General features: G+C 41.5%; 1 protein-coding gene across 5 annotated transcripts in view; it reads right to left on the minus strand.

Annotated features, from left to right (window-relative positions):
• Positions 1–3245: 3245 nt before the first annotated feature.
• adam23b (ADAM metallopeptidase domain 23b) overlaps positions 3246–10538 on the minus strand; it is a 28627-nt gene continuing 21334 nt past the window's right edge. Inside the window, exons 24-27 of one of the 5 annotated variants that reach the window (XM_017302330.1) lie at positions 9893–10004; positions 7023–7113; positions 6105–6285; positions 3246–4974 (exon numbers count right to left, since the gene is read on the minus strand). In XM_017302330.1, the coding sequence (XP_017157819.1) occupies positions 4816–4974; positions 6105–6285; positions 7023–7113; positions 9893–10004 (543 nt within the window). In that variant the 3' untranslated portion in view covers positions 3246–4815. Of the gene's footprint in view, positions 4975–6104; positions 6286–7022; positions 7114–8685; positions 8777–9892; positions 10005–10538 lie in introns of those variants that run through there. The other 4 variants (XM_008398670.2, XM_008398678.2, XM_008398686.2 and 1 more) reach the window with 4 other exon arrangements.

Genomic DNA, 10538 nt, shown 5'->3' on the forward strand with positions numbered 1-10538 from the left:
GAAACAGGGGACATATAGAAAATAAAATTACAGAGCAAGACCTGAGATTAAACATGAAATGAGCGATTCCATCTAATAGCTGAACTGGACTGAGCAGAGGTAGAGAGAGACGGCTCATCAACAATAGAGCCAAAATGATCAGGGGTGAAACGAGCAGAGATAAGATTAAAATCGGTTGATGACATGAAACGGAGTGGTGAAGGTTCAGCTTTATGGTAACACACGACTGATGAGAGCGACGACTTGGGATTGCTTGTGGAGATAGCCCCTCAGGAAACAGGTTACGGCCATGGAACAATATTGTAAAAGCTGGAAACTCGAGCTGTTGAAGGAGAAGCTGAACCAACTATAGGAGATCCCCCACCCCCAAAAAGGGCCATGCCTGACGGACTGAATTTAAAATGTGAAATAGAAAGGAAATGCTATCTTAAACTCGTCGAAAAGCTTTGACGTCTTGAGACGTGCCATGCAAATGAACTCCACTGGACCCGGCAATGGGGTTGGGAGTTCAGACTCTAGATGGGGCTGTGAGCTTTAGGATACCTGCAAGTGCTGATTGCTGTAGTAATAGACCAGACAAGAATGACTGGTAAGTGTCTAATGGCTATTGGCCCAGAAGTGAGACTGGAATGAGTACATTTGAGTGTGGGACCAGGGTAAGCAAGAGAACTGACGGAAACTGACTGACTTGAAAGTGGCAGGATGGCCTGGGAAATAATCTGCTGATTTCGGGAGATTATGAGATAAGAACTGAGAAGCAACCAATGGGTCTTGAACAGGACGCATCAGAATATGGGACAGATCGGTTGATAGCGGCGAAGCAAGTAGACCAGGAATATCCTGAAGTTGAAACAACTAAGAAAAATCTAAAACTTAAACTACGAAAAGAATCACTTGTTGATCGCCTGCTGAAATAGCGACTGCCAGACCATTTAAAGCCTCTGGATTGTTCTGTACTGTGCTACCTGAATGAAATATGAAACACCACTATACATTGTGCGTCTGGAAAAAGTTCCTATAAATCGGATGCTAAATACATTGAGACTAAACCAGTTTCTATTTAAGGTTGCTTTTGATAAGTAGTGAATGGACACCGTGCATTTTATTTTTTGTTTTTGGAACAATGATTGGACAGAGGCCCTCATCAATAGGAATTTAAGGCTGATTAATAATTAGGAAAAGCGCTGGACGGGCTCAACCGAACCAAAGAGGAATTATTAGCCAACTTTATGTTACGTTGGCAAGCCACTCTACTGCACGTATCGCCGTTGCAACAAGGCAAAAGTCCACTTTTCAAGCCGCTGATATGTGAAGGCCAGCCGAGACGCGAACCTCTGCTCCAGACGAGATTAACTGATTGAATCGGCTGTTTAGGTCATAAGAAATAAATTTAAAATATGCTAGTTTTAAAACTTGCCATGTCTTGATTGGAAAGCCTAATTATAGTTTCCAGATTAATAACTAATTCTGCCCTATTAACCTTTATGTTACCTGTAGATAAAGCAGTTTGCCAAGATCTTTTGAACTGCCCTTTGTGTGGGAAACCATCAGGAGAAGTTCCAGCTTTCACACTGATCTGTGAAAGCCGTGAAACAGCAGGAAGTGGAGGAAACTCCGGTACCAAATCGATGCAGTAATATCAAAGAGTTGGCCATGTAGATGAAACACGGGGCTTGCAGAACAGCCGGGACACGAGTAAGTGAAGCTGGTGCGGAAGTGAGAGAAGCTTGGCAGGCGGAGGAAGACGGCCTTTTGCCGCTTCCATCAGATCATCTCTTTTGATTCTGTCGTCTTTCTTTACGTGGCATCTTTAAACAGGCTGCCACCTCCACGTAGAGCTCCGCAGTTAGCTACCTTGTCTCACTGACTGTGCGGGAGATAATACGTCGTGCGTCACGGGCAAAAGGTCAAAGTTAACAAGGTGACCGGAGGGCTTGTTATGTTTTTCGGAGGTGGATCGTGGAGTAAGTGAAACCCCAGGCAGGTGAGAGATAGGAGGGAGAAGCTGCTTGAAATGATCGAGGTTGGGGCCAGGAGAAATCTCTTGTATCCGAGGAGCTTCTGAGGGGAAAAAGAAAGGACCAACGCAGGATGCGAGGTCGAAGGACGGGGAATCAAGAGGCTGTGGAGAAGCTGAGACGCTGTGGCGTGCAGATGAACGGATTGAACGCAGCTGGGAAGCGGCTGACGGCTTGGGTGTGGATCCTTTTATGCAGAGCCTGATTGCTGATTGAACGCGCCAGGTGAGGTCCAGCGCTGAGGTCGGAGATGAGCATGACGTCGATGGGCGAACGGAGGGGGTGGAGTCTTCCAGCCTGAAGTTCCGCTAAAGCTCCATTTTAATGTGATTGTAGATATTTTCTGATAAATGTCTTTTAGATGAAGGGCTATAGATGAAACTTAACCGTACACCCCCCCACTAATATTTGCTCAAAGTTCTTGCAGCAAGTTGCAGTTCCACCACATTCGTTTTGTAGATCATTTTATCAAAGAGTTCATTTATTAGTTATTTAATTGTATTCCTGTCACAGACTTGTCTTTTACTATTGTCCCATGTGTCTGTGCACTTGTTTCTGATTAATTCATATATGTAATATTTTTGAGCTTAAGCTGGCTTTTAGTTGCAGCAGACTTGTTCATAAGTTTCCATACTCCAAGTCAATGATGACACTTAGATGCACATGTTGAATTTGATGAAGATCAGGGCAGTTTTGAGATCAACCTTTTATCAGCGTGGCAACAGAAAACTGTCGAGAGACACTGAAGAGTAAACCACGACTGTTTTTTTTCTGGTGCTTCTCTAGTTCTTGTGCGGTCATGGCATGTCTTGTTTTAAAGGTTTATTTTTAAATATCACCAGCTTTTAATTTTATTTTTTTACCATGTGTAGGTAATGCCTGAAGTTTGTTGTTCAGCAATCAGATATTGAAATTACTTAAATCAGTCATATTGGCTTATTAAGGTAACTTTCAATAAAAAATAAGTAAAAATACAAAAATTAATATTTTTTCTGTTCCACATAAAACCCAACATGTAATATTTTACTGAAACAAATAACAMTGAAAAATCCAAAASATAGAARSGACTTTGTTAGGACACAGAACGGAGATCCCCTATTTAACTTTCAGCTTGTTAAGTTATGTAATTCCTAAAAAAGATAGAATAAAATGCACCCTGCCCCCCAAAAATGATGTTTAAATTATTACAGCTACATCAGAYGCACAAAAACACAACCACAGCTCAGATAAAATTTGTCAGTAGTTTATTAATGGGTCCAACTGTACATGATGCAGTGAGAGAGGGACACCAGACGATGAGCAACATGGAGGATCACAACAATGCCAGTGCTTTCGGCAGCACCTGGAACACACCAACTACCAGCTGGACTGGAAATGATGATGGACTTTGCATCATGAAACTGTTCTGGCCTCGCTATGCGTAGGCACTGCACAGTTCGCTTGTGTGTCTGATTAAAAATTTTAAACAGCATGAAAAAAATAAAAAATAAATAACAGACAAGAAATGACTTACATTCCCACAAATGTAAAAGGGCGCTCTCTTGCTTTACGCTGGAAATATGGATTTTTATTCATTTATTTTTTTATTGTTGTGAATTTTTAGTTTATGCTCACCCACATTTCGAAGCAAAATGAAACAAGATGTTGGAGAGGCCAGATAGAAAAGAGTAATCAGCTGATTTTTTATTTTTTTTTGTAATTCCATGTCTACATTGATGTCACTATTATCCATACTTTTTGTGCAATATCTCCCTTTGCATAGTAAATAAAAGTTAAATGTTCTGGTTGTCGACATGCTCCTATCTTTTGTAGCATATTTTTTTTGCAGATTTTTTTGGGGGACTCCCATATAGAATTATAAGCCCACTACAGTGATTGCATGCATGCAGCTTTTTCAGAAGAGCCAAACTTGATTCCTACTCAGGGGTTTATGAGAGCAAAAGAGGCTAATGCCAATAAGGTGGGTGCTGATGAGGACCTGCCTTGGGCAGGCAAAGGCCTGCGTGGACAGACTTCATGCCCTCACCAGTGGGGGCGGGGAGGCACCACTGGCTGCAGACAGAGTGGGAGGGAAAGTGCTCTGTGTGCAACAACATCCATCTGTTCAGGTGATTGATTCTTTGGCTTTTGAGTCACCATTAGCATTGCTTCATTAGGAGGGGGGTGGGGGAAGATCTTTCCAGACCTGATTGCAGTCTGGATCCCTCTAGAGCTGCATGTTTCTCCTCTGTCTGGCCCAAATCCTACAAGCCTGTCTTGGGTTTTATTTCAGTTATGTCTGCTGTAAAACATGCTAAGATAGAAAACGTAAGCAGCTGAGGTCATTGTGAAATAAGCAGTCGATTGAAAACCCGAACTCCTTATTGGTGTGTCGTTTTACGTGTTGTTCTTTGTTAGTTGGTCTGCATTGTGCACACATGCAGCACCTAAAAGAAGAAATTGAGCTTTAACTGGTTTTCCAGTGTGTTTGGTTTTTAACGAGGCTTTCTCCTGCAATAGATAAATCCTTTTTTTTTTGTCTTTGTATGTTTTTTTTTTAATGCGCTATWTTCATAGCTTTGTTAGCCATGCTGAGCCCAAAAGAAAGGGCTTTTCATGCCAAGGAGGGCCAGGAAGCAGCACACCTTGTGTGTAAAGTCATGCCAGGTGAGAGGATGGTGTGGATTCCACCTGAACGCCTGTGCACTGGCACTAAAAGGAGGAGTCGGAAGGGATAGGAAGTTACATGTGGAGTTGAAAAGGCTGCAATTTTAATGTCACTACAATGGGAATTGTTAAAATGTCCACTATGTCTTTTTCAAGTAAATCTAATGCCAAAAATATCAGCAGCAGTAAGTGCAGTCCAGCTGTCAGGTAGCCAACTAAGGAAGCCTCGGAGGAGTCCGTCTTCGACTGTCACCTCTCCTTGAGTTAAATGGCCTGSGCGTTGGGGTCGTAACGCCGCTTCTTCACATTTCTTGTGTGGAGATAAGAAAACAGCAGTCAGTGCAATCCACAAGCATTTCTGCAACACACTTAATGCAACGTGGACAGGCAACTGCACTCATCTCCGCAGCTTACAGTGCTCCTAATATCGCATTAAAAAAAATAAATAAATAAAAAACATTTGGAAGCAGCTATAAAAATATTGTAACAAGAAATGTTACAGTATCGAAGTGAGGACAGGCTTGTCCATGTTGACCAGTTCAGCCTCGACTGCAAACAGACAGAAGTGCCTATGGTMACTGACCTTTAGGTATCAATTTATGATGAAGTAAAGGCTGCAGATCTTATGCTAGCTAGAGTAATATCATTCATACCTCTTGWCCTTGTTCCCATGTTGTGAAGTAAGAATTGTTTTACAAAAAAGTTGCTTAAAGTTGCTTCCAATCCAATCTGACTGTTATTTTGCAAAGATAACTATAAGAATTGTTGCTGTAATTGCAACAAAAGATAATTCTACAAAGTCTTAACTCATCATGATAGACAATTTTTGGCCACAATWTTTTCCAATTTTATTTGTTTTTAAAACATCTCATTGTTTCATCTTCAAGCGGTATGAATTCTTTTGCGACAAATTGCATTTTTAAGGCATCAAACACTGAATATATTGATTCCTAAACCCAGACTTGTAATCTCCACGTTTTAGTGGAAAATAAATAACCCTTGCTGGTTTCCGAGTATGAACTTCCTCTGTTTTGCCTCTTTTGCAGACAAGTGCTGACTGGCTTGTGTGTGTGCAACATCAGCTTCCACAGTGAGGTGTGGGAGACTCATTACCAGTTTGGATGGGAAAGACATTGTTCCACTCAAAACAAAACCATCTAGGAGGAAGGAACTAACATAAAATATACTCTATGGAGGAGGGAGAGAGGAGACAACCACAAGAACAACGACGACAGCAGCGGCAGCAGCAACAATAACTACTACCAAAGAACGGTGGGACAACACTGAGCACGACAACAGGAGTGATGCATAACCTCCCCGTACTGTGGCTTGCTGTGGGGCTTCTATCACCCTGTCATGCACTTTTTCCAATAGTAAGCCAGCTCAGGGTGGCACTATTGCTGTGCGTGGTTCATGCAGTGCAGTGCGCCGTGTCTGTACCAGGTCTGTGAAGCAGGCAGCAATGGCAGCTGGTGTGGTCGGGTCCGAGCCTTGCCATCCAGGTGGGTGTGGCCAGCCATGCCACAAAGGCTGCAGGCAACAAAAAGGTCCTGGCTTCTCTCTCTGTGCGTTTCTCTGTGTCTGTGCTGTCGCTCTCACCACTCCGTTTAAAAGGCTCAGCCTCAAAACAGTGACGGGTTCGGGAGAAAAATCATGGAAGTGATGAGAGGACGACAAAGTCGGGACCAGATCGCTGTGCTGTTTGGTTCAGCCTTTGTGCAATGAGCTGACCTCCTCCAAGTTAACAAGTCAAACATGCAGAGAACGTGTTTGGACTATTTATCTTCTTTTTTTTTTCTCTCCCTTTGTCTGTTGCTCTGTTATGCTGAGAACCATGATGCTTTGCTATTTGGCATGCTTTCGTGGCTGCAGGATTAATAMTTCTAATTTAGTTCTTCGGTCTGCTTGGATTAGAGTTTATAACACCCCTGTTGCTCGAGACAGCAGGTTAATCAGCTTCAAACTGGAGCTTAAAACCCATTTTCTTGCTACATCGTTGGATTTCAGAGGGAAAATAAACCTTAAAAATCRAAAGCGCCGTTTCCCCTCACTGAACATGCATGTCAAGCACTGAGAATCTGCCCGTCCAATCAGTTTGAGGTTCTGCTACAAATGCACAGACCTCCTCGAGCCTTTTGCGATAAACTCAAATTCAGATGCATCATAAACAACGTCCACCGCACTTCAGTAAAGCACACGCTCTTTGCAAGTGCATCTTGCAAGTGCATCTTGGAGTAGCATGCTTTTTTTTTTTTTGGTTTTGGAACCATTTTCTGTAGCAGGAGCTCAAACCCTGGTGTCTAGAAGCAGCAGGGATGCTAGAGTTACAGCAGGAGAGGCATGCGGCGTGTTGCTTACTTAAAGCCCCATCCAGTCCCCCCCAGCACTATGGCAGCCACAAGGATGGCTCCGGCGATGGAGCCTATTATTAGATTGGTGGCACTAGGACCTGTGAAGGGTTATGGGGAAAAAGACATGAGTTTCTATACTCACTTCCTGGATTTGTAACATGTAACTAGACAATAAGGATTTCACATGGCATCAAAAACACACCAAGAGTGCTATTACAGGAAAATGATTGAATCTGAAGATGTATTTTGCATGCTTTTCAAACCCCCTTTAGTGTGTAGCGTGGTTTAAATGCACTGGTGCATCTCAATAAATTAGAATATAATGGAAAAGTTATTTTCTTCCAGTAATTCAGTTCAAAAACCTCAAACGGATATTGAACAGATGTGTTATACAATTATACATTTTAGGTGTTCATTTTTTGACAAGTGATATGATCATGGCTTGCAGTGGAAATCCAAAATCTTGTTTCTGAGAAAATTGSAACATRACATAAWATAATTTATTTAAAAAGATATTTTAATAGAAAATGTTTCTGGCTGTGAAATCGGATAGACCTACCGACTTGTCAGCTACCARRATATTTATTGGCAACATACAGTAATAAAGGAAAAATTTGTGAAAGTAAAAAATGACTACAAACATGTGTGCAAGCAAAAGTGTTTATCGCAGTCCTAAAAGGATTATTAAGCAAGAGGTGCTTCAAAATTTATGGACTACAATTGTTTCCAAATATATTAATAGAGAGCTGAGTAGAAGAAAAACATGCGATARAGACGAGTGCACCAATACAAGAATAACTGCGTAAGGTGCTTCTGAACTACAGAGGGCATGAGCGTCCTACAAGGCTGAAGAAGAAGAAAAAGGAATTCGGCCAACTGAGCAAAAGTCCAAACTTTTGATTCTGCCTGTATGTTTTTGGGTCCTTTTCATTCACATATYGTGACAGTAATGATCATCAAATTTAATAGAAATAAAAATGTTGACATACATATTTCTGCCTGGAGTAAAAGCATACGCGAGGCTCCCCTTTTGAACTGAACTACTTTACTAATTACACTTTTCAATCATATTTTAATTTGGGATGCACCAGGAATCAAGGCAACATCCTGGAAATGTTTACAGTTATTTGTCGTCATTAGAGGTAATATTTGTCTTTGGTTTGTTAAGGTTGTGAAGAAGACTTGACCCTGGGTATCCATCGCTGAAGAAAGACTGACAGCTGATATATGAGAATATATGTGACCTGCGGTATGAGCAGTACAAAATGTTTTTTTAAGGGGTCCCAGTCACCACACAGCCTCCACTAACTGGACAATTTCATCTAAATGCCCCACATGCCCCAGAAAGGAGAGGATCACAGGAGCAACCACATAACAACTGAGAGTAAAAGAGAGAGGTTGGATGAGAAGAGGAGGGAGGGAGAATGAAGAGAGAGGCTTGTCATAATGGGGGACAACAGGAGAAGAGGAGTGTAAGGGAAATCCATCGATCAATCACACAACACTGAAAACAACCAATCACATGACAACTAATATGGTCATCACCAACACACGAGGAAACACAAAGCCACCGGGACGCACACACGGGCTCAGGCCGGCTCACGAGACCGCCCGCACACTGAGGCACCACTATGAGGAGGAAGAGCTGTGAAAGGGTTAAAGATGCTTACTCTATTCCCCACCCTGTGCCTCCAAAAATCACCCCCAGGGCCAGAATGGTCCCTGCTACTGCCCCTATCAGCCTGTTAGTGGCCACGCTCACTGTGCAGAGGGAAAAGGAGCATTATTACCACCCTGTCAAAAACAAAAAACGCAACCTTCTGCTGCAGAGTCATGGATGGAGCAATTCCCATCCTTCAAAATTGTGGTCGCGGTAGCCGGTATGAGGCTGAAATTTTGCGTTGGGATTTCTGTTCAGAATCAAAGCAAACTCTAGCTCAATGTTACCGGCTAAATTTGTTCTTTTTCTTTTTTTTACAACCCTGGTACATCCGTAATCCCTTTGAACCACCTCGCATCTAAATGAAATCAAACATYTTGCAATTAACGCCTATCATATGAAATGCATAAGACCTGTCCATACTAAATAAATATAGACAGTGGAAACCAGACATTTACATGTATTACATAAAAAGTCCAATGAGCTTATTATTCTCAGTGTTTTGCATTAGTGTCCTGAATAAACTTGGTATTTAATTTGGCTGGATGATTAGGGTCATTGTACTTTGGGAAAATYCATCTGTGTCCAAGATTTAACAATCTGATGACCCCTTAGGCTGCATTGTTTTCACGAGATGATCTTTCCTCGTGATGCCTTCTATTCTGGGAGGTGCACTACTCCTTCCTGCTGCAAAACACCCACACAGTCAGTTACTTCACAGTTTGGATGGTACTCAGGCAACTTTCCCCTTTTTTCCTTCTAAATGTAACAATAGGCATTAAAGCGTTGAATAAATTTGATCCAGGGTGGATTTTCATACTGCAATTTTTTTTTATATGTTGCTTTTGGATATATGACTTCTTAAAACATGGTCATCTCTATGACACAGTTTACTTTGCATATAAGTCTTTGAACAGATGAACGTAACACATTCAGGTCTCAGTGAACTCTAACCAAGGATGAACCAGACATGTTGAGGTCTGTAATTCTCTCCTTAATATGGTGAAAATAATATTTAAAAAATCTCCAAAAATCTCCCAAAAAATTTTCTCTGTTTTATTATGGCATTTATCAAATAGAAATAATTTTGGTCATTTTATATTAYACAACGCATGTAAATATCTGGTTTCGTCTGATAATAACTTCACGCAAACTTGTCTATAATATATTTTTTTCTTTTTTTTAGATGGCAGAGGCTGACAGAGGGAGAAACCGACCCTTGGGTTCTTCGGTTGTAGTGATGTCGGTCTCTTTGGGCGGGTCAGGCATGCTGCAGTCTGTCCCTGCCCATGTGGCGTCACATGTGCATGTGGCTTCATTGTTGCACACCTGTTTGGAGCAGACAGAAATTAATGAAGCAGTGAGGGGGGAGAGCAGGAGCTTTTAAAAAAAAATCTGCTTATGCATCAGGTCTATTTTGGGAAACGTCTTCCTTAGAAACTTTTGCCCAACAGCCATTTATTGTGCGCCGTGTCATCAAAACCAGAAAAAGAGAAACAGGGAAATATTACTCAGGTTCACCTTTCAAGTTGCTTTACGTACAAAGCATATGCGTTACATTCTGTGCAATTGCATATTTAACAAACCTTACAGAGCTTATTTAAACAACAAAACAARTGTAAGAATGTAAAGGTGCCAGAAGTCATGAGTAGTGCTCCGACTATTATTTCAGTCGCTAACGTTTAATATTATGAAGCAAGATGTAGAACAGAGTCAGAGAGACACAGCCAGAGTTTGAAAACCTGAGTTGACTTACAAATTTGAGAACAAATTTAAAAGACCAAATTAGTCATATCTGCTTAAATTCAGTATCACCCAAAGGCACTTATCAGCATATTAAACACACTTATCAGAACAAACTGA

Source organism: Poecilia reticulata, linkage group LG2 (assembly GCF_000633615.1).
Source record: "Poecilia reticulata strain Guanapo linkage group LG2, Guppy_female_1.0+MT, whole genome shotgun sequence".
Classification (NCBI taxonomy): Eukaryota; Metazoa; Chordata; class Actinopteri; order Cyprinodontiformes; family Poeciliidae; genus Poecilia; species Poecilia reticulata.